At 40.1% G+C, this 24,898-nt stretch overlaps 1 protein-coding gene across 2 annotated transcripts in view; it reads left to right on the top strand.

Annotated features, from left to right (window-relative positions):
- Positions 1 to 24,898, top strand: part of BLTP3B (bridge-like lipid transfer protein family member 3B) — a 76,732-nt gene that overhangs the window by 11,801 nt on the left and 40,033 nt on the right. The window contains exons 2-3 of one of the 2 annotated variants that reach the window (XM_020978981.2): positions 20,351 to 20,513; positions 22,055 to 22,093. In XM_020978981.2, the coding sequence (XP_020834640.1) occupies positions 20,351 to 20,513; positions 22,055 to 22,093 (202 nt within the window). Of the gene's footprint in view, positions 1 to 20,350; positions 20,514 to 22,054; positions 22,094 to 24,089; positions 24,212 to 24,898 lie in introns of those variants that run through there. The other variant, XM_020978982.1, reaches the window with a different exon arrangement.

The following is a 24,898-nucleotide window of genomic DNA, read 5'->3' as shown; positions in this document are numbered from 1 at the left end:
GGCCCAGACTGAGTCAGCTGGGGCCCCAGAAATCACTGTTAGACTGAAGTGTGCCTGGTCTGAGCATGTATGTGCACGCATGAATATATGTATATACATGCATACATTGCAGATAATGGAAAAGAGAGGTCATACTAAACTGGGATAAGCTCCATTGTAATTTTAAATGAAGCATTCGAAACAGTTAAAATGTATTTAGTTTGCATGAATAATAGTTTAGCCATATATTTGTATATGACCACCTACAGAACTAGCTTTCTTCTCTCTCTCTTTCTCACACACATACACACACACACACACACACACACACACATCTGTCTCATCAAAGGTAAATCTCTTGATGTCAGGAACTGTGTTCTGTGTATGATTTGTATAGAAATCATATTAAAAATTAGCCAAGTAAATGGTTTGGGGGAAGGAGCAGGTGCTTTTCAACAGTATGTTATTTTGTCATAGTTTATGTGATAATTATTAATATATGAAATGTTGAAATTTTTGTTCATGAACATTGTCTTTAGGCCTCTGTATGTGTATTATATTATATTCAAAGCAATTTTTATAATTAACTTAAAAAATACTAAGTGGTATAACCAGAAATTATAGTTGGAATAGTTTTGCTACAGTTTTTGAGGACATTAAAAAATGAAACTTTGGTTTATTGAGAATATTTCTTTTTAATGACAAGTTATTAATAGATACTCATTTCCTTTCTATAATGTCAGAGAATCACTAAAGAATTCATGACATTCTTCTGAAACTACGAAGTCCAGGTATGATTCACTTAATCTAGTAGATATGTCTCCAGTAGATGCTGTATAAATCCAGTTGTGTTTTAAATATACTTTTAAAAAAAGTTATTTGTACTTGTATCTATTGATATTTTTAATTCCAAATTCTTTCCCTCCCTCCCACTCCTCCACTCATTGAGAAGACCAGAAATGTGATACCTGTTATACATATGAAGTCATACAAAACACATTTCCATGTTAGCCATGTTGACACAAAGAAAGAAAGAAAGAAAAATAATGAAAGTGAAGAAAATAAACTTTAGTCTGCACTTAGAGCCCATCAGTTTTCTATCTGGAAGTGATTAGCATTTTTCATCAAGGCCTTCAAAATTGCCTTATATTATTATGTTGCTGAGAGTAGCTAAGTCATCGTTCACAGTTGATCATTGTACGATATTGCTGTTTCTGTGTCCAGTGTTCTCCTGGTTCTGCTCACTTCACTCTGCATCAGTTCATGTAAGTCTTTCCAGGTTTTTCTGAAACCTTCCTGGACATCAATTCTCATAGCACAATAATATTCCATCGCAACCATATGCCGCAGCTTGTTTAGCCTTTTTCCAGTTGATGGGCATCCCCTCAATTTCCAATTCTTTGCTAATAAACTTGTCCTTTTTAAAGGACTGCTGGGATAAATCCTGGTGTAGATGGAGGATTCTCATATACTTTATTGATTTCATGAGTTTGTTATTTTGTATATTGAATTTTCTTTAATAGAGGCATGTGCTTTTTGACTCTTCCCTCTTTTCTTCCTTCTCCTCTTCCTCCATAACTGCCTGTGTCAACCTCTCTTTTCAGAGAGGCACCAGCCATGCTTCTGTCTCTGCTCCCCTCACCCCATGCTTCTCTTCCCTCACTTCTTGACTTTTCTGGACCTCTCCTCTTCCTCTTTGCAGCCGTATTGCCTCTCTATGAGGATCCTCTTCCTTACTGTTCTCTAGCTTCCTTTTATGTATTGTCTTTTCTCATGATGATGATAATACTTCTTGTTAGTATTTATACTATTGCTTTAAGGTTTGCAAAGCATTTTTACAAATATTGCCTCACTTCATTCTCAAAACAACCCTTAGAGGGAGGTGCCATTACTGATCCCCTCTTACAGATGAGGCATTGTAGGTTAGAGAGGGTCAGGTCACATAATCAGTGTTTGCGGTAGGATTTAAATTCAAGTTTTCCCAACCCCAGGTCCAGAGGCCTAGCCATCGTGGCACCATCTGTCTGCATATAAGCTTCTGAAGGATAGTAGGGATTGTCTCATTTTGGTATTCTTCTGGTCCATAGTAAGCACTTAATGAATGCTTCATTTGTCTCTCCACCTGAATTAGTAGGCATGTAGGTTAAATCTGGACTTTAACCTTTTTTTTTCTTTTCTTTCTTTCTTTTTTTTTGAGTAGAGACTCTTTCTTTAGCCCTAGGATTTTGTTGAATATGCATCTTCTGATGTGGAAACTTCCATGGATGCAGGCAGGAAACTTCTCTGTACTTTCCATCCCTACCTATCTGTCTGGGTCACTGAGGTCGAGTGATGTGTCCTTGGGCAGACAGCTAGTGTATATCAGAGACAGAACTTGAAGTCAGGGCTTCCTCACTCCAAGACTGCTTTCTGTTGACGCCATACTGTTTCAAGATTGTCAAAAAATATGTCTCAATCTCATTCCCACACAACTTTTGATGCAATGATTATTTGCAACTAACATTTTTTTCTTAAAGCTCACAAAGGATTTTCAAATCAGTATAATACTGGATTTTTAGTTCAAGGACCTGGGTTCGAATCTTGGGCAAGTCGCTTACTTCTCTGGGGCTCAGTTTCCTTTTTTCTAAAATGAGAAATTTGGATTAGATGATCTCTAAGATCTCGAGATGTATGGTCTTTATCTCTGGTAAAAAAAAGAAAACCTTGGAACTCCCTTTGGCCACTAGCCAACTATCTCAGCTGTTTTGTGGTAATTAGCGAAAGATCACATCTTGCCTGCCTTACCTCTCTGTCTGTCCACATTGTCCTCTACATTTGGAGTGGATTCCTCCTTGACCCACACTGGTTGAAATTCTTCCTTTTTTTCCCAAGGCTTAGCTCAGGTGACCTCCTTTGACCATCTACCTTCCCTCTCCCCTAGTAAATAGTAATCCTCCCTTTCACCTTGATTTTCTGTTTTGGCATCTCCTACATGCTGTCCCTGCTAGATTGAGGGCAAAGACTTTAATCTGTTTCCCCTCCTCCGCCCAGCCTCCATTCTTTGTTATTTGCTTATTAGTTTGTTGAATTTGTTAAATAGATTACTACGGACTAAGCAGGAGCTCCTTTGGTTCAGTGGGAGCAATAGGAGGCTTGGAGTCAGTTTAGGAACTGTTTCTGACTCTCAGCTTTGTGACACTGGCCAAGGTACTTGTCCTCAGTTTTATCATCTTTAAAATGGGAGTAATATAATAACAACAATATTCTTGATCCTACTTACTCCACAGGGCTGTTGTGAGGAAAGAGCTTTGCAAACCTGAAAGTACTTTATAATTGTGAGCTGCTGTCATCATCTTCTGGCTTTCTCTGGTGGGGGTGTGTGTATGTGTGTGTGTGTGTGTGTGTGTGTGTCTGTGTGTGTGAACCTTTCATTAAGGTCAGATTAGGTGAAGAAAGATGAACATAACTGTTGCTCTACAGATTGTAGTAATGCTAAATTGGCTCCTGTAGTTTTGTGCTTTTTATTTTTCAAGGTCCTTTGGATAAAATGACGGGTGATTTTTTTTTTAAGGTGGTTATAGTATTTGCTACTGAAGGTTTTCACACCAGTTATTTATCTAGACTTGGGGTTTATATATACAATGGCCATTTTCATATTATTTTTCTTTTCTGAAAATAGTTAACCTCCATTAGCACTAACAGTAAGAGTTTCTTATACTGACATCCTTTAATTATGGAATAGATCCGTTTCATCAAAGTGGGCAACACATTTCTGTAAGTGAAATCCTGCTCTCTTTTTGCTATATGAAATGAAAGCTTAAGTTTTGTTTTAAAAGATTGGTCCTCCCTATCTTACCCAGGCTAGACATGCAGGGGCCACTTACAGTCCAATCCCCCTGTGATTAGCACAGAAACTTCGATCTACTGTTTCCACCTTGGGCAGGTTTATTCCTCCTTAGGCAATGGGCTGTTGTTCCCCAGTTTCCAGGGGCCTACTCTATTAATTCCAGACTTTGTACAGACACCTGATCACTTTAGCCCCCTGAAACTTAGAAGTCCTGAGCTCAAGAGATGTTCCAGAGAGACAGTAGCTTCTCCAGGGCGATAAAAATTCCAGTATGTTGATTTGATAATTTTTGATGAAGAAGAGTTAGAAATTCATGTCACATAAACATTTATTAAGCACCTGTGTCTGTCAATAAATATGTGTGTGTGTGTGTGTGTGTGTGAGTGTATAAGCAAGCAAGCATCTACTGTATAACAGGCACTGTGTTAAATTCTGGGGATACAAAGAGAGACAAAAGACAGTTTTTGATCTCATGGAGCTCGCTGTCTAATGGAGGAGATGACATGCAAATATCTACGTATAAACAAGATCTATATAGAATTAATGGAAGGTGTTCACCAGAAGGAAGGAGCTAGAATTAAGAGAGAGTTGGGAAACGCTTTCTGTAGAAAGTGGGATTTTTGCTGGGACTTGAAGGAAGCCAGGAAGTGGAGGTGAGGAGGAACCGAATTTCAGGCATGGAGGACAGCCAGTGAAAATGCCCAGGGATGTAGTGTCTCTTTTGAGGAACAGCAAGAAGTCTGCTGTCACTGAGTCTCAGAGTATGTGGGAAGAAAGGGTGTAAGGTGTAAGAAAACTGGAAGTTATGAAGGGCTTTGAATGCCAAACAGAGGATTTTATATTTAATCCTGGAGGTGATAGGGTTCCACTCAAATGGATGGGGGATGTGTGTGATATGCTTTAGGATAACTCTTTACCAGCTGATTGGAGGATGCACTGGTATGGGCAGAGATTTGTGGCAGGCAGACCAACCAGCAGGCTGGTGCAGTAGCCCAGGTATAGGTGACGAGGGCCTGCAAACAGGGTGGTATCTCATTTTCAGAGGAGAGAAGGAGATTCATGTGAGAGATTTAATGAAAATAAAATCAACAGGCCTGCTCAACAGATTGGATATAGGGGTGAGAGAGTGAGAACGAGAATAACAACCTAGTTTGTGAGCCTGGAAGACTGAGAGGATGGGGGTGCCCTCAACAGTCATTGGGAAAGTAAGAAGAGGGCAGGGTTTCTTTGAGGAAAGATGAAATAAGATCTGTTTTGGACATGTTGAGGTAAAGCTGTTTACTGGACATCTAGTTTGAGATGTCCAGTATGGGGGGAGAGGAATAAGCATTATAATAGCCAGCAACTCTTATGTGTTAGGTACTGTGCTAAGCACTTTGATGTGGACAACCAGAGATGGGAGACTGGAGGTCAGCAAAGAGGTTAGGGCTGGATAAGCAGTGTGGAGAATGATCTAGCAAAGAAGGTAATTAACTCCATGGGAGCTGATCGGATCACCAAATGAAATAGTATAGACTGGAGAGAAGTGAAGAGGGCCTAGGACAGATGGGATGACTGGTTAGAGGGCATGACCTGGATCAAGACCCAGCAAAGGAGACTGGGAAGGAGCAGCCAGGTAGGAGAAGTGGGAGACGGCAGGGTCCCAAAAACCTAGCCAGAAAAGAATATTACTAAGAGACTGTGAAGTACAGAAAGGGCAGGAGGAATGAGGATTGAGAAAAGGCTGCTGGATTTGGCCATAAAGAGATCACTGGTAACTTTGGAAAGAACCATTCCAGTGGAACGATAAGGTTAAAAGCCAAATTACAGGGAGTTAGAAGAAGAAAAGGCAAGAAAGTTGAGGCTCCACTTGTGTGCTTATGTACAAGGGTCTGTGCAGGCTGCTAATGGAGATACAGTGGTGGGCATAATATGTTTTGATTTTATTGAATTTGAAAAAAATAAACTTTTGCCTTAGCTATCTCGATATTGGAGGTAAAAATGTGATTTCAGAATTTGTGCTATGGAGCTTGGGTTTAAGCCCCAATTCTGCCATATCCTGGCTGGCTTGTCTGTTGGCAGATCCCTTTGCCTTTCAAGGATCGAGGTGGCCTCCAAAGACTTGGTCGCAGAAAAGGTGCTGATCTGCACTGGTAGTGGGACTTCCCTCTTCTAGATGTTCTCCATGTGAAGAAATCACAGGTTCTGGCCCAGTTTCTGTGCCTGCCTGGTAATTCTCATTCTTTTAGCTGCCTAACTTACTCTGAGTAGAGCAGTGAATGGGTGAAACTGGCAGGGAGACCCACTGGGGCTGAGGGAAGGAAACGCTTGCTACCAGTTAAGCCGCCTTGGGAGAGCTCCATTGTCTGCTGGGAGATTGGTTGGTGACGAGCCCCTAAAACAGCCTCCACAGTGAGCTCTTGCTAATTCTGACATTCTCTGTTTCTGCAGTGGCTTCTGGATTGTTTTTCAAAAATTACTTTCTCTTTCCACTTCACCTTTTCAGTAAAATCAGGCTTTGGGTCAATTAGCGTTGGAATCTGCCCCCAGGTTCAAGTTTGAAAGCCCCCCTCGTGTCACCTCACATTTGCTCTCCTTTGGACTTTTGCAGTCATATTTACTGGCAGGGGCTTGTGCGTTGTCCGCGACCCCTCCGAAGTCAGCATAGGAGTTTATGCACCTTAAATTTCCCAGCTGATTTCTGTCCTACTTAATAAAAAGCAGTGAATATGATTGTAATTGTGTTTAGTACACACAGCTAAATTTTTTTTCCCGTCCTTGTATCATTCCTCTTCTCCTTTCTCTTTAAACTTGCTCCTTTGTGTGTCCCCCGTGTCCCGTTCCCTGCAGCGACCCCTGCTGGCTGTGGTGGAGAACTGTTTGCGGTGCATTTCCCAATCATGACAACCAGAGGAATCTAAGAAATCCTGGCAACTGACCACTTGCTTTCATCAGGAGTAGGGGCATTTTGTCTGAATTCCCTGCTCTCAGGTAATATTCCCCTTTCCAAATGATTTTTTTAAAAAAATTTAAAGAAGAGAAATACTGATGATCATTATTCCCAACAGAGATGCTTTTTAGGGGCAATACCTTTCTTTCAAATAGCATTTGATATGTAACTTAGATTCATATCATTCATTTTACCTAATATGTAGGCTCAGGTTCTCAGTATTCATGGTTAGAATGTTTTTGGGGGTTTTCTTATGCACAGAAACCTTTTGCTGGCCTCTTAAAGGTTTTGACCAGCTCTTCCTGGCTTTGTAAATCACACAGTGACACCCTGGCCAGCTGTTTGCATTACATCAAGGCAGCTTTCAGGTCTCTGAAGGCTTAATCACCATGGGTTGCCAGAGTGGTTAAGTGAAGGCTTCCTAGTCCACCTTTATTTGTAAAGTGTCAAAGGTCCCTTGATATCTCGGAAACTTTCTTCTGTTCTTTCATTCATCACCAAAACCTTAGGGCTTTAGTACTCGTGTGCTCAGTGTAAACCACAACTACATGGAAGTGACTGAAATGACTCTCATAGAAAATAGTGTGCCTGTACTATTCCAAGATAGGAAAAAGTGGGACTGGTTGTTAAGAAAAAGCTGAAAGTTAGGCCAGTCGCTTCAGTGATAATGCTAGGATGTTGTTGCCCCACATGGTATAGTGCTAGATCCATTGATGACATTTTTCCCCCCAGGAGAGGCTGGATAGAAGTGACCTAATGATTTGATGCTCAGCCAGAAAGGGTCATCATTGAGCTGGGGGGTGGGTGGGTGGGTGTTATAGAACTTGGCTTGAGTGAGTGAGGTACGCAGCCCATTTTTCTGGACTGGAATATATATTGATTTTCCTGTGGCCTTAGGAATATGACCTTTGATGACCTACCTGGCTCAGGAAGATTCTGACTCTAGCTTAGTGCTCTGTACTTAGTAGGGGCTTAGCAATGGTTTATTGAATTGAACAGAGAAGAGGACTCTCCTAATTCACTGGGGCCACACCATGGCCCTTATGATGGGTAACCCAGAGGAGACCAGGTGCTTTTCAGGATAGGAGTGTGGCTGCTCTGGCCTCAGGCAGTCAGCAAGCATTTATTAAGTGCTTATTGTGTGCTAGCCATTGGGAATATGCCAGTCCTTGCCCTCTAACGGTAGGCCTTGTGGTTTCACCTGGAACTCCCTGTGTGTCCTTGGGATTGACCCCAGACCCTTACTCTCAGAGATGTTCTAACTCTAACTGGTCACTGCAAGGTAATTCTCCTTTAGCTTTCTTTAAATTATTGAATACAAGACGTTAACTCTCTAGAGCCTATCCCATAATTATGTGTATTGGGTTCTCTTGCCCCTCACTCCTTCATGCTTACTTTGTGATATTAAGTTATCTATGAAATAGAGATGAAATTTAGAACTGGAAAGGACAGACTTATTTTTTATAAATAAGGAGAATGAAGTCTGTGGAGGATCTGTGACTTCCCCAAGGTCATCCAGATAATTAGTATTAGAGCTGGGATGAGATCTGAGGTGTCCTGACTCCCAGCCCAGCTCTTTCCACTATAACACATGCAGAAACCAAGCAACAGATTAGAGCTCACTTCATTAATTGTGTGTGTATGTGTATGTGCGTGTGTGTGTGTGTGTGCGTGTGTGTGTGTGTGCGCGCGCGCATGCGTGCGCATGTGTGCCTGCTTGTGTTTCTTCTCATTGAGGACCCATGGTGGTAGGTAAAGAGTCTTGGGTTTGGAGTCAGGAGAGCTGGGGTCACAGGATCACAGAGTCTGAGAATTGGAAGGGGTCTCAGGACCCACCTATTCTACCTGATGCCTGCAGAGTCCCCACTTTAGCACACGAAGAACTCAAAGAGGAAAAACTCCCTGCCTTTCAGGGAAGCCCATTCCATTTTGGGGCTGCTCTGTTTATGAAGAAGTCTTTTCTGACATCAGGCCTCAGTTGTCTTTTCACTTTTTCTCTGTGTGCTGCTGATGCTGTCCTTTGGGGATAGACAGAACATGTCTAATCCCTCCTACGGGTGATTGCCCTTTATGTACTGGAAAGAAGCTGTCATGTGTCTCTGGATCTTCCCTTCCATCAGGCTCAACAGGTGTAGTTCTTTAACTGGTTTGAGTTCTGACTTGGCGTCATGCTTCCTTTGTGACTTTGTGTAAGTCCCCTCCCCTTTCTGTGTTTAAGTCTCTTCATCTCTAAAATGAGGGACAGCTGGTGGATCAGTGGATGAAGCATCGGGCCATGAGTCAGGAAGAGTTAAATTCAAATCCAGCCTCAGACACTTTGTAGCTCTGTGATCTTGGGTCAGATAGGACTGCGATGACTGAATGCCTCAAAAAGAGGGGATTCTATTAGACGGTCACTAAGGCCTCTTCCAAATCTAAAGCATAGGAGCTGATAAGGATCATCAGTGTTATTTACTAGCACTCATCACAAAAGCGTAACATCTCAACATCTCCATAACCAGTAAATATAAACATACCTCTTACATTACTGCTAAACCAGTGTTGGCCAGGACAGTATCCCTCATAGATTTTAAACAAACTCAACCCTAATGAGGAATTTCTTTTTATAAAATTGTTCAGTCTATTCTCTGAGGCCAGTATATATCCATTTTTCTCTATTGCTCAATGCTGGATAGGGCAGCTGAGTAGAGTGGGTAGAGTACCAGGCCTGGAGTCAAGAAGTTTCATTTTCCTGAGTTCTAATCCAGCCTCAGACACTTACTAGCCATGTGACCCTGGTGAAGTCACTTAACCCAGTTTAAACTGGAGAAGGAAATGACAATCTACTTCACTATCTTTGCCAAGAAAACCTCAAATGGGGTCATGAAGAGCTGGACACGACTGATAAATGCCTAATCATCACCACCAAAAAATAATACCAGTTGTAGTTCTTTATTCATTCCTCCAGCCCATGATGAGCTGCTGTAAGATGAAACTTATTCTTTCCATCGTATATTCTTCCAGTCTTAAAAGTGGACGAGCAGTATTTTACTCCTGAACCCTCTAAACCAGGGCATCTTAACTTTTCCCGCTCTCGACCACTTCAGTGCTTCTTAAACAATTACTGTCTTTGACATGGCAAGCTTGACTTCAGCACTTTGTGAGGTGTTTGATGTTAGTTAATAGCAAAGTTGGAATTTCACCCCATTTCTTCTCACTACAAATCTAGTGATCTTCTTCCTGTAGAATTCTGTAAGTAAAATTTAATGGATACTTGAAGAAAGTTAGCTTTTTTTTTTTGCCTCCTCTCCCCTTCATCTAAAGGATTTCAGGGCAACAGTTCTCCATGATCCTTGGTCCTTGACTTTATGTTGTACCTCCCAACTCTTTCACAAATATATGCTTCACTTACTTTGATAGTTGGATGACTCTGTGATCTCACTGATATATGGATACTTGTTCCAGACTACGTGTCTCTGCCTATCCATACCTCTTCATCCTATGTGACTCTGTGTGACCCCTATCCATGGTGAGGAGGAATATCCTTCCTTATTTGCTCTGGATCTTCCTGCAGGTGTGTCAACATTGTGTAGACACCATTAGAGCATGCGGGCTGTGGCTGCCTATCAGTTATCCCTTGGTCCCAATGCATGACTGACCCACCTATTTCATTAATGCAGCTCTCTGGTGATATTCTTCATACTACTTTTTCTCTGTAGACATTGCAGTCCTTTTTTGCCTGCGTTCCTCTCCATAGGCTTTGAGTGACCTACTCCTTCAATGCTTTGGAAACTCTGGTGTTCCATAACATGCAGCCATCGAGTATCACTGGAAGAATATTGCTAGACTGGCTTTTTTTTTTTTTGCTTGGGGTAATTAAAGGCATTTTCTCATTCTCCTTAAAGTGGTCTAGTTCACTCTTCTTTTGATTGTGGGCCTTTTAAAAGTCTGCCTTGATATACATATTTGAAGTTATCTCTGTTGCATCTTTTAAGGAATCTTACAGAGGAAGATAGTGGAAGGTTATCAACAATATCACTCCCTTGATATAGTAAGAGGAAGTAGAGGGGAAAAACAAACTCACAAAATTTAAAGTATGCATAGAGATAACTTCTTAGTAGAGAGTCTTTAGGGCAGTATTTTTTCTTTTTCCTATTGAATCAAATGATTTTTATAATAATAATTTTTAAAAAACCCAAACATATTCTCTGCACTTTTTAGTGAATTGTGTGACTGTAAAGATGAGGTCTACTGTAGAGAATCATTCACAAGTCTGTCTGTTCTCTGTTCATGCCTTTCTCAAGGATACTACAGTAGCTTATTCTAATTAAGATTGTGAATAGAAAAGTAGGCACATGGGTCAAATAGTAATTGATATTCTCAGTTTTTTTCTGCAATGAAGAGATAAATGATTATTTCCAAGCAGTTTGTATCCTTTTCTCTGTCTTGTATCTTGAGAATTGATTTTTCAAGTCTCCCTTGAAATTATGCCTGCCCTCTATCCCTGCTCCCAGCATGGACTTCCTCTCTCTGTGCTTGGTCTAATCCAGCACTTTCTCCATCTTTGTCTTCTTTAATAATTTCTCAACTTCCTCATGTAACACGTTGGGGACTCTGTTGTTCCCTGTGTGTTACTCAGTTGTTTACAGAGAAGAGCACTTACTAGAAAAACCTTTACAGATTTTTCCCATTTTTTTATTTGTTGTTTTTCATTTCTATTTTAAATGCTCTTGAGATGATATAATTTAATTGCATTTCTTGCTAAGTATTTTACAAATTTGTTTTTTCCCTTCAATACTTCTTACTGTTTTATAGGGTGATGATTGCTCATAATCTGCTACCCTTTTGATCTGTAAGATTCTTCACACGAGCAAAATCTTGCTTGTTCCATGAATGCTTTTCCTCCTCATTCATCACCTCCTCTTGGAATCACTAGTGCCTTTGAAGGCCCAGCTCAGGTGCTACCTTTTATAGGGGAACTTCTCCCATTCTTCCACGACTCAGATAGTGCTTTTCTCTCTCTCCCCGCTCTTACTTTGTACTGTCTTTGTATCTCTCTTCTTTTTTAATCCCCTGAGGAGTTTAAGCTATTTGAGGGCAGGACTTTTGGGTTTTGTCTTGGCATCCTCTGTGCACCCAGTATTATGTCTGGAACATTGCAGGTGCTTGATAAATGCTTGTTGAATGCGTGAATAAATATTCTAAACCATTATTGCCTGATTGCAATACTTCTCTTTGTCTGGATATTTTGGAGTGTAGAGTGAGTGACTGGGGTAATTTTTAGGACTTTTTAATTTGTCTTCTCTTTTGTTAGTTTAAACTCCTAAGAAAATGTAGAGATAATCTGTTTTGATGATGTCTGTTCATTGGTTTCCCATTTTTTGGAGTCAGCAGTAGTTTAACTAGGCCATAGATGTAAACGAGTTAACTCAGTGGCAATTTGGGTCTTATTTTTAGTATTCTAATTTAGTATTAATTTTGTTCTCTTTTGTAAGGTTTTTGATAATCAGTATACAGACAGCTGGTTAGGAAATGACTCCGATGGTTGGTTCCTGTTGATAGAACCATCTTTATTTTTTGTGAGTTACTTGATGTTTTCCATGTTTAGTGCCTTCTTTGTCTCTTTTCTTGAAGAAAGTGTTTATGACAAATAGGTATGAGACTTCTGATTATCTATAAGCATTTGCTCTCTCATCTTTGTACTCCAAAACATGCTTTCGGGTTTTTTTTTTTTAGTCCTCTCCTAGGCACACCTTTGTATCAAGGTCACTGAATATTAAGGTTTTGTTTTTTCAAGTTTATAGAATTTTTTCAACTCTCCCTCTGTTGTAAATATCTTCTTAGTGAAGATATATGCTTGTCATGAGTACTCTACTGTGAGACAACCAGGTCTCCTCGAAATAGTGCTTCTTTTTGCCAGTAAGTGCCTAATCAAGCCACCTCTACCATGTCTGCCTCTCTCTGGCCTCCCCTTTTTTCACCTCTCCAAGAAGAACCTAGCAGCAATCCTTACAGCAGCTTTGCTTTTGTCTTCTGATTTTATCACAAGACTGTTGATATCAAGGTGGCTCCTTCCTTGCCAGAGCTGGTTCCAGGACTGGTTGCTCAAATTTAAAATAGCACCTGATAAGTTAATATTTACAGGTAGTCTGAAAACATTGTGATCCTGTGTGTTTTATCTAGCACTATCTGATTCAAACAAATGGCATGCTTTACTATTCTGAGATAGCTGTAAAATCCATCCAAAATTAAAACAAATCATGGCATTAAATGGAATAGTGGGAGTACCATCACAAATAGAACCTAAGTTAATTTTTGAGTTACTTAGAACACTAAAACAAACACTAATGCACTTTAACAAAAATTTATATGGAAAGGAATGAAATGGAGCCCTGCTAATTCAGGATCACATTTTGACTTAAGATGGCTCCTAGTTTTGTCTTGTTATTTATTTCTCATTAGTGTTTAAGTTTTAATACGTTATACTTAAGCTCTTTGAAGGCAAGACCAATGAAATCCGTCGTATTTAAACCAGATACAGCAGAGATATGTAACAGATATTTGTGTGTTTTAATGAGTGATTATGAAGTATATTTGATGCATTCTTGCAGTTTGGCACAAGGCGCTGTTTGTATCAATGGCTAATAGGTTTTGTAAATACTTTTTAATTTACTTGAGTGCCAAATATTACCATTTTGGTGTATTACAAAGCAGTGTTTTTATTGTTGTTTTGTTTTTTGTAGGTTTGAAATCTATGCTTTGATGTTGTTCATGAATGTAATTGTATGCTGTAACTTTACATTAACTTGCTTTCCCTTTTTATCTGCATTTAGCTCTTGTTTCCCCTGTATACTCCATCTGGTTTTTACGGTAGACTCCATACTTTTTTTTTCTTCCCTCAAATGAAGAATTCTAGTTTTCTGGTTTATCTTTTGGACCATACATCATACTCTACATTAAATAATACTTTGGCCAGAATCAGTTAATTCCTTCCCTGAGAGCTTTTTGTGTCTCTGGGATCAAGTCCAGTATATAATAATGTCCAGTTAATTACTCTTGTTAATCTGATTGCTTCAAGGAGAAACTGAGACTACAGAGACTGCAGCAGCAGGTAGAAAAGCCCAGCTAACCAGGGCTTGCTTAATGATCTTTATTTTACCCAAGTCCAGTCAATAAACATTCGTGTTCTCTCTAACCTAAGAGAAATGATGTTGTATGGGACAGCGACCCCAACTCAAATTAAACTCAGAGACTTCTCAAGGTGGAAAGTGAAGGTTACCTTTATTACAGTCTCACCAGATGGCTGTCTGCTCCTTCGAGACACGTGGAGGGAGGGAGGGAGAGAGAGAGGGAGGGAGAGAAAGAGGGAGGGAGAGAGAGAGGGAGGGGAGAGAGAGAGAGAGAGAGAGAGAGAGAGAGAGAGAGAGAGAGAGAGAGAGAGAGACAGAGACAGAGACAGAGACAGAGACGCAGACGGGGGGGGGGGGGGGGGGGCCGCCTTATGAAAGCAAATCTCCACCCACCACGAAAACAAGCCTCCACCCACCACGCAAACAAATTTCCACCCACCACCATCCCTTACCCCCTTAACTGGGGGTGGGCTTGCATTCTAAGCTCGAAAGTTTCTTCCTATCCTCTTAACTGGGAGGTGAGGCTTACATTCCAGGCATGAAATTCAAAGACAAGGAAAGAGGCCTGAAGTTCATTGGGGGTGGGGCAGGGCTTATTCTTTCTGTTAAGTGCTTAAAAACAGGGTCTAGGTGGGGGAGGATTTTGAAAGTAATAATCAAGAATTATTTGACCCTTTGAGGAGCCTTCACTTCTGAGAGTTCATTTCTCACACTGCGTTCTGAACTCATTACCTTAATTACACTGAGAAGTCTTCACTGGGACATCCCATTCAATGTGGTAGGAACTTACTCTTTCAGGAAGCCCATCAAGGAGAGAACGATATTTGGATAAGCAATATAAATATATTTATATAATTCAAGTACTAATTTTAATATTAAACTAAATAGTTGTTGGCATGGGGACTTGATCCTTTGTGTGTGGAGGCAGCTTTCTGGAAGGTGTGATTATGGAGGCTATCACTGTCTATTTTATATTTAGAGTATTTCAGAAAGGTAACAACAATAAAAGACCTGATGAAATTCAGCCTCCAATCTTGCCATTTATAAAGCCCAGATGGATAAACTTTTGAAGTTTTTATTTTTGTGTAGCTCTAGTTGAAATTGTGGGTTACAGTAGAGAATCAGAGGTGAAAGTAAATGATATTCTAGATTTATGCGTACTTTTTCCTTGTGTTTATGTATATTGAACCCTGAAGTAAAGACTAAAAATATAGAAGCTTGCCTGTTGCAAGTTCTTCCTTCCTTTACTTTTCCCAGACTGCAACAAAATACTTTCATTATTTTCTGCCTTAGACCCAGTCTCTAATACAAGGCCAGTCCATCTACTTGTGTGGTTGATCCCATTCCGTGAATCTCCTCTGAAAGCCAATTCCATTGCTCATTGCTGCCCCTTTATCTTGAATTTTTCCTTGTATGCTGTCTCTTTCAAAGCTGCTTACAAAGATGCTTAGTTAGGCCTCCCCAGGCCTTAAATAAAACCCTGCCATTTCCTCAAAATGTTACCCTATATCTCTTGTCTTTCACATCTAGACTCATGGAGGAAGTCATTTGCCCTTCTTGCCTCCACATACTCTCTTCCCACTCATTCCCCAACTCCCTCCAATCTGTTTTCTGACTTTAGCCCTCAACTGACTCCACTTTTTCCAAGGGTATGGGCGATCTTTGAATTACTTTTCTCAGTCCTGATCTCCTTTGTGGTATTTGACACTATTGATGATCTTCCTCTAGATCCTTTTTTTTTCTCCCAAAGTTTTAACTCTGTTGAGTTTCTTCTTGGTTTCTTTCTTGGTTTTCACACAGTCATCTTTGCTTGATCTTCTTAATAACCATCCCTCTAACCCCAAAACTCCCAGATCAGTATTTTTACCAGCTGCCAATTAGACATTCCATAGGCAGTTCATACTCAACATCTCTAAAATCTCAGTTCTCAAATCCATCTTTCTCTTTCCCTGTTTCTTTTTTTTTTAATTAATGAAAGAAATTTTTTTTGTATTTTTTTGTATTTTTATTTGTTTTGGTTTTTTATTTTTAAATTTTTTTATTTTTTAAAATTTTATTAATTTATTTTGATTTATCAACAATCACTTCCATATGCTTTTGAGTTGAAAATTTTTCTCCCCGTCCTCCCCTCTACCCTCCCCAAGATGGTGCACAATCTGATATAGGCTTTATATTTACATACCCATTAAGCATATTTTCACATTAGTGAAGTTGTAAGTAAAAATGAAAACCAATAGGAGGAATCTTTCCCTGTTTCTAATAAGGATGCCGCAATCTTTTTGATCCTTGAGAGTCATTCCTGACTCTTCCCTTTCCCTCATCCACGCATCAGATCTGTTGCCATATCTGCAAAATTCTACCTCCATGACATCTGTTGGATCTGTTTCATTCTTTCCATTCACATGGCCATTACCCTCGGGCAGACCCTGATTATCTCTTGTCTAGACTTGCAGCAGTCTCCTAATTGGACTTCTGACTTCATCTCACCATTTTCCATTTTACCAAGTGGCTGCTGAAATTATCCTAGAGCATAGTTCTGACCCTTTGTTTAGGAAGGTCAGTGTCTTATTCACATTTAGCATAAAATACCTCAGAGGAGGATTTGACACTCTGTACAGACTGGTTTCGGTCTGTCTTTCTTTTGAGGCTTATTTCACATTATTCTGCTTTGCACACAGTACATTCCTGCTTGCTGTTCCCCCAAACTGAGATTCCATCTCCTGTCTCTGTGCCTTTTTACAGGTGAAGCCCTGCTCCCCCAGTTCATGGAATATACTCTGTCATCACCTCAGCCTCATCCAGTCCCTTGCTTCTTTCAAAGTTCAGTCCATATGCCACTTCCTTCCAAAAGCCCTTCCTGATTGCCTTAGGAACTAGTTCTGTTTTTCCTTTAAAAAATTGTATACTAATACGTTTTGTATCCCCCCAAGAGAAGGTAAGTTCTTTGAGGGCAGGGACAGATTTGCAGTTTACCTTTTTATTTCTTTTTTTTGTTGTTGGCTAGGCAGTGGGTTAAGTGACTTGCCCAGGGTCACACAGCTAGTGCATGTTATGTGTCTGAGGCTGGATTTGAACTCAGGTCCTCTTGAATCCAGGGCTGGTGCTCTATCCACTGCGCCACCTAGCTGCCCCTTTACCTTTTTATTTCTAACACCTAGTACAGTGCTTTGCACATGGTAGGTTCCTATGAATGTTTGTTAGTTTGGAATAGAGCACTGAAATTAAAATAATCCCAAAATGTCTAGGAAGAAAATGAGTTTGGATGTTAGCATTTGCCATTTTCTCCCTAGACCTTATCTTTGCTAAAGAAGAAAAATAAATTTAAAATCATGTGCATTCATATTTCCATAGCAAAAATTAGTCCAGGTTAAATTTTATTGGTAGACTCAAATCATCACATATAAGTCATTATTTATTATTGTGTTCTCAGAGTCTAGAAACTACCTGACTCTTGGGGTGAAGGGAGAGCTGAAAAACTATGCTTAGGTCTCATAAGGCTTGCAGTTAAATCTTCATAATATAGGTTATTAATACAGTGACTTAGAGGTCTTTGTGCAGTTTTAAGCTTCAGCTTAATTTAAAAGCTTAAAAGTTTAATTTAAAAGCTTTAATAGGTAAAACTGTAGTAAGTGCTTTTGGGACACCCTGTCTATTGTCTACAAAGCAATACACTAAATTTCTCTTTAGCTAGAAATTATTCCACTTGAATTATGATTTTTCTTGCATATTCTCCATTGTACTTTTATGAGAAAAGGACAAAGGGTTTATTTTATTTTTGAAAGTTGCTTCCAAAGAGTGTCATTGGTCTGTACAGATTCATTTTAATCTTTTTCCACCTACAATAGGTTAGCATTGTAATTCAGGTTTCTAATATAACTGAGACGCTGCAGAATCTTCAAATACTCTCTAAATGATCAAAGAAATACTGAATGTAATTTGGTTTTATATTGGTGTTGAACATTCTCTCTTATATGACAGTTCTTTGTAGCTCATAATCCATGCATTACATGTAGGGGTAACTTAACCTTAAACATTTACACGATTAACAGAACTCTCCATTTCCAAACCATTCAAGGAACAGAAGCTTACTATTCTTAGGTAAACAGGCGTGTACTTGATGTGAGCAAACATACATTGACTCCTTTGTGAACTCAAGGATAAAACCTCCTGGCAAAGGCACAGTCTAAGCTGTGTCTAAATGGAAGAAGTGGATGTCTGATGTCTAATGAATGGGGAGTGGCAAAGATAAAGGATGAAAATGGAGCACAGAAAATTCAGCCCTGGGAACACTCAGTGATTTAATCTGATTGGCAAAAAGGAAATGCAAGCTCTAAATAGAGCAGAATATGTCAGGAAAAGCTAGAAATGTATAATCCAAAAGGGAAATATGTATATGTATATACACACACACACATATATATACTCACACATATATTAAATTATATATATATCGTGTAGGTTGGATGAGGTTAGTAAGTTTTTGAGATAATGTGAATGAGAAGTACTTAGGGAAAAAAAAGATAGAATACTACACATGTCAGATAATGTTGAGTTGAGAGGGAGGGAGGGGTTGGACCTGTGATGCTGTTGTTATAAGGGAACTCTTGGATGAAAAAAACTGTCCGTCAGTGCGGCTAATCTTCTCCGAGGCAGCTGGTGGCACAGTAGGTAGAGCAGTGGATCTGCAGTCAAGAAGATCTGAGTTCTAATGGGGCCTTAGACGCTTACTGACTGCGTGACCTTGGGCACAGCTGAAGAAGGAGGCTTAATAATGGCACCTGTTCTCCAGAGTTGTTGTTAGGATCTAGTGAGGTGAAATTGCAGCACATGGTAGGTTCTATACAAATGTTATTCCCTTCTCCTCCATAAATAACCTTCTTAGAGCAAGGGCGTTTTGGAGTCAGGAACACCTTTGCCAGTCAGATAAAGCCTGTGGACCTCTTCTCAGTATCAGGTTTTAAATGCAAAGATAAGATTACTGAGGAAACCAATTCTGTTCAAGTACAGATAAGCAAGCGGCAAGGTCACAGGCCCCAGGCTAAGAACCTTTGTCTTAGACAGTTACTTAGAGCATTGAGAGGTTAACTGACCATCAGAGCCACACAGAGGTGTGCTAGTCTGTGTCAAAGGAAGGACTTGAACTCCAGTCTGAGCTCCATGATACTGTATTGCTTCTCTCCAGATACTGGATTACTCAGGAGATAAACTCCAGATAGTCTATGGAGGTCTTGTCCTATGGAGTCCCTGTAGCCTCCGGCTAATCTGATGGGTTCTACTTGCTTTGATTCTTCTGACTCCTACTGGAAGGCTAAATACTTGTAGAGCTAACTCAACGCATGTTAGGAGAGATTCAGCCGCTGAGTTTAAAACCAAAAGCAATGACACATTTTGTTAGGAACTTAGAGATTCCTGCCCTCTCCTTTCTCCGTCTTTTCAGATTTGGGCAGGTATGGTTTACCTCAGATGGTTTGGGTTGGTGTGTCTGAAGCAGGAGGTCTTTGGGAAGTTGTAGAGGAGCTTGAGGCTGTGCCCCACAGGGGAATGCCCCTGGGTATAGGGAGCAGCTGCCACGCAAAGTTCTGCCTCTCTCCCCCTCCACCCCTTCTTCTCCCTCCTCCCTTCCTTCCTTCCTTCCTCCCTCCCTTCCTTCTTCCCTCCCTCCCTCTCTCTCTTTCTCCCTCCCTCTCTTTCTTCCTCCCTCTCTCTCCTCCCTCTCCTCATATCTTTCTCTTTCTTCCCTTCTTCCCTAGATTGATAGCAGAGAAAGCACACAGGCAGTACTGCAACAGTGACCTGGTAAATGTCAGGGATAGACAGATTAGGTCATAGGGAGTAGTAAGGCTGTGAATCTGGGTGTATGTACCGAGTGGATGCTTGTAACACGTTTCTGCAGAACTTTGGGAGGAGGAGAGTGGTGGCGTTGGAGATGGAGACAGAGAGAACTGCCCTATAAATAATTACTGTCCTGTACGTCTGCAGCTGTGACTGCTCATGGTTTGTTGGGGTTTTTTCCCTTGTTTGCTTGTTTTTGCTGAGTATGGTGGTGATGCCTGTAATCTCAGATACCAAATTGATTGAGGCTAAATCCCTTGAGTTTGGGAGTTCTGAGCTGTAATGGCCTAAAGCCAATCAGGTGCCTGCATTCAGTCTATCACCAGCCTCATGGGCCTTTCTGAGGACGGGTACACCACCCCATGTCTTAAACAGGCAGGTCAAAGTTCTTCTGATCACTGGTGGAATAAGGCTTCTTAGTGGCTTTCAGCCTGGCCAAGATGAAGAGACCCAGTCTCAAACAAAGAAAAAAATATTGTTTTTCAATTAATAGTCTTAACAGTCATTTATTTTCTCTGTCTTCAAACTCCCTCTGTCTACCCCCCAGCCCACCCCTACTGAAAAAGAAAAAAAAGACAAACCCTTTGTACCAGATGATGAGGCATGGTCAATCTGAGCCCATTTTCACATGCAGCTGCTTGATGTTGAACTTATAGATCAATGCTTTTTTTTCAGGTTTACAAAAAATTTGTCTCCTGATAAGATAAATCTCAGTACTCTGAAGGGAGAAGGCCAGTTGACGAACTTAGAGTTGGATGAAGAAGTTCTCCAGAATATGTTGGATCTGCCTACCTGGCTCGCCATCAACAAAGTCTTTTGTAATAAAGCATCCATTAGGGTAAGCATTTTCTTGTGGTTCTTAGGACTTTTTTTGGGGGGGGGCTTTCATTTTTCCTGTCTTTTAAATAGACTTCTAATTTACGTTTCCTGTAAGGAAAAATGTTTTTTGTATGGAAGATAGAAAACAATTATCCCTTGGTCTGAATGGCTAAGTACATGGTGAAAACTGATGTTTTGGTTTGTCTTATGGATAAGTATTTAATATTAAAAGGTGACAAGGAGAAAGGTTTGGTTTTTTTTTTATATGAACGTGTGGGAATTGGAATTTCTTCAGTGCACAAAAGCCATATGTCATCCCTTTGGGCATATGTTTTTCGTAGTTCCACATCACAACTTCTTCACACCTTAGGCTTTTTTATGTGTTGTTGCATTAAAAACAAAATCCCCTCTAGGTGGCCATCACCTCTCCAACTTACTTAAGTTCAACCAAAAGCAGCAGACATGCAGTTTGTGGCTTGGCCTTGTGAGCTATTCTAGTTTGATAATGCTTACCAAAGCTTGGGTTTCCACAGGTCATGGTTGCCTCGGTACTCCACTGAGACATTGGAAGAGGGGTCTTATGTGAATGAACTTGGACAAGTCACTTCCCTGACCTTCACTTTCCTTTCTACTAAAGTGAGGAGGTGGAGCTAAATGATCTTGCAGGATGCTTTTCGCCTTTGTTCTCTGAGTCCATATAATTCTCACCAATGAAACTGTTTATTTTCATTTTAGAGATTTCTCTCCAATGCCTCACTACTTTCTGGATTTTTAAAGTAGCTTTTCCCCTTTTTTTTTTGTCATTTGTTTTTGCCCTTCATCTCCTCTTTAGTTTGTAGATCTCTCTTGCTTAGAGAACTATTGGTGACCATTTTGGGAATCTTTGCCGCTTTCTGTTGAGATCAAGGGGGAAAGTAGCTAAGTCATGTGTATTGCTTAGTGCCATCTCTGCAACCCAGAGGACCAAATTGAAGTGCAATCTAGATGGCTGAAATGTTGCCCTTCTAGACTGATGAGGTGAAATTCTGGGCTTTGAAGTAAAAGCTTTAAAAGGAGCCTTCTATACTTTTATTGAAAAATAAGTAGCTTTTTTGTGGGAAGGTTTTTCCATTTCTTTTAGTAGAGGGGATCCTTGAGCTTTGCTTGTATCCATGTCAGTCACCTTTTATGTATGTAACCTATAATCACATGGGTTTGGTTTCCTTTCCAAAGTCTGAATCCAGAGATGAGGCCTGCCAAGTAAGCTGTGTGACTGTTCCTGTTTCTGATTTATAAATCAGAACTGGGTTTTAGTGATAGAAGACCAAAAATGAGTGCTTATAATGCTCAAAAAGAGGAGGTGGCAGTATTATTTTCCCTATACAAATTTAAAATAATACCTTTAATTTAAAAATATGAACCAATTCCTCAGTTTTTGTTATTTCAGTGTCCAAGAGAAAGAAAAAATCTGTTATAATTTTTTTTCCTGCAGGTATAAAAATGTATTTACCTTAATGTGGTGTTCTTCTTAAAAGGTTTAAGGATTCACTTTGAAGTGATACATACTTTTTGCTTTTTCAGATTCCTTGGACGAAATTGAAAACACACCCAATATGCTTGGTAAGTTCTGAAGGCATCTCAGAAATGAGAATTTATACAAGCAGACTTAGGTAGTATATTAAAATTAGGCTGCTCTTTCAGATCAACAACAACATACAAAACCTGTTTTCCCGGCTTGTCTCTAGGCCAGCTGCGTGACCATGGCTAAATCACTTCGCGTGAGGCCTGCATTTTATCATCTGTATTTTCACTACCTTCACAGGGATGTTTGGAAGATCAAATAAGAATGATTATGTCAAGTACTTCATGAACTCTAAAGCACTATGGAAACGTAAATTAAATAAGTGGGGAGAAAAAAAGTTTTCCTGACTCTGCTGTGAACCAGCTGGGTAAACATAGGGAAGTCATTTAACCTTTCTTGGGCTTCATTTCTACCTTGTGTAAAATGAGGAGATTGTACAAAACTCCTTCTGAAGTCCCTTTCACCTCTAGAATTCCAGGTTCTAATCTTTTGTAACATTATTTAAATCTAAAAAACCAGTGCTGCCAAAATCAGAAGCAAGACAGGAAACTAGGGAACATTTTTTGCAGCAGGTGTCTCTGATATGGCCTCACTTCTCCAACATATGGAACTGAATCAAATCTATAAAAATGAGAGCCTTTGACTAATTGATAAATAATCAAAGGGTATTCGCAGGCAGTTTTCAGAAAAAGAAGTCAAAGCTATCTATAGTCGTGTGGGAAAAAATGCTCCAAATCACTGTTGATTAGAGAAATGCAAATGAAAACCTTGTCAGATTGGCTAACTGGAGAGAAAAAGAAAATGACACGTGCTGGAGGGGACATGGAAAAATGGCTGATGAGCTGTCGGTGTACTTATGAACTGGTCCAACCATTCTGGAGAGCAATTTGGAACTACATCTGAAGGGTTATAAAACTGTATGCCCTTGGACCCAGCATTGCCACTACTATGTCTGTATCCCAAAGAGATCAACGAAAAAGGAAAAGGATCTTTTTGTACAAAAATATTTATAGCAGCTCTTTTTGTGGTGACCAAAAATTGGAAATTGAGGGGATTCCCATCAACTGGGGAATGGCTGAATGTGGTATGTGATTATGATAGAATACTATTGTGCCATAAGAAATGATGAGGGGAATGGTTTCAGAAAGGCCTGGGAAGAATTACATGAACTGATACAGCACAAAGTGAGCAGAACCAGGAGGTCATTATACACAGTAATAGCAATATTGTAACAATGATAGACTGTGAAATACTTAGCTGCTCTGATTGTAATGACAGTGATCCCAGACAGGTCCAAAGGGCCCATGATGAAAAATGCAATCCACTTCCAGAGAGAGAACTGATTAACCTTGAGAGCAAATTGAAGTATATTTTTTTCACTTTCTTCATTTTTTCTTGCCTTTTTTTCCCCAACATGGCTAATATGGAAATATGTTTTGCATATTTCACATGTATAATTCATATCATATTGCCTGCCTTCTCAGTGAGGTGAGGAAGGGTTGGAAGTGGGGAGAAAATTTAGAACTCAAAATAAAAAAGAATGCTTAAAACAAATAATAAACTAAAAAAAAAAACCAAACACACCCTGCATTAGCTATGACAACAGCAACAAAATATTTCAATCTTACTGTCTGATCCTGAGCCTGTTTCCTTGCCCCATACTTCTTTAATTTCAGTACTGTATTCCAAGATATAACGTTCACATTGACTACCTTAGGTAAGGCCTTGGATTATTTCAGTGGTTTCCACAGCGGTCTTCCCGCTTCTGGTCTATCTTGCCTTTAATTCATTCTTCCTATTGTTGCCCTAGTGAGCTTCCTACTATATATCTCTGATTGTGCCAGTCCTTTATTAAAAAAAATATACCTTGAAAAGTGACTTTTGTCTGTTGAATAAAACGAAACTCCCGATGCCGGCATTCAAGGCCTCCATGATATGGGTACATATCACTTTTCTAGTCTTGTCTCATAGGACTCCATTTCACTTAAGCTGAAATATGGAACTATTCTCTATCCCTGTTCTCTTCCTTGTCAGCTAGAATAGACTAAGTGTTCATCTCCCCCTGTGAAGTCCCTCCCTACCTTCCAGGCCTAAATCAGGTGGTGCCACTTACTCCTCGAAGCTTTTCCTGAGAGTGGTCTTCTGTTGCCTCACAGGTAAACTGATTTCTTCATCTTTGGATTTCGTATTTTAGCACATTGACCTGTCCACTACTCTGTACAGAAGGGGAGCCTTCTATTGGTTATTTGTGTCTGTGGTCATTTCTCACCTCTCTCCTTGGATGTGAGCTCATCAAGGGCAGAGTCTTTGTTGAATCTATCTGTGCATCTTCAGGGCTTGCCCCAGTGATTTTTGCAGAGGCACCTACTGCATATTTGGCTAAACTAAATAATGAAACAAATGATGGAATCTCTAACATATTTACTTTTTACTGTAATGACATAAAGCTGAAAGATTCTTCTCAGGATAGAGCCTTCCCCTGAAAGAAGGGTTTTTGTTTGATATCTTTAAGAGTAGAGGTGGTGTATTTAAGTGATTTTCATATTGGAGTGTTATCTCTCAAAACTCACTTCGTAATCCCACATATTCAATCAGTCAATCAGTTGTCAGATCTTGCCATTTCTACCTTCACAAAGTCTCTGCCATCTGACCCGTGTTTTCCACTCACACAGCCACCCCCGTAGATTAGACTCTCATCACCCCTTGCTTACGTTGTTGTGACAGCCTCCCGATTGTTCCCCTTGCCTCAGGTCTCTTCCCGCCCAATCTATCCTGCCTGCTGAGGCCAAAGTAATTTTTCCGAAGAACAGGTCTGAGTATTTGAAGTCCCCAACTCAAGTCAA

This window comes from Phascolarctos cinereus, unplaced genomic scaffold, assembly GCF_003287225.1.
Source record: "Phascolarctos cinereus isolate Bilbo 61053 unplaced genomic scaffold, phaCin_HiC Scaffold_1;HRSCAF=81, whole genome shotgun sequence".
Lineage (NCBI taxonomy): Eukaryota > Metazoa > Chordata > Mammalia > Diprotodontia > Phascolarctidae > Phascolarctos > Phascolarctos cinereus.
Note: the sequence above shows the minus strand (reverse complement) of the source record. Positions and strands in the feature narration are given on the sequence as shown.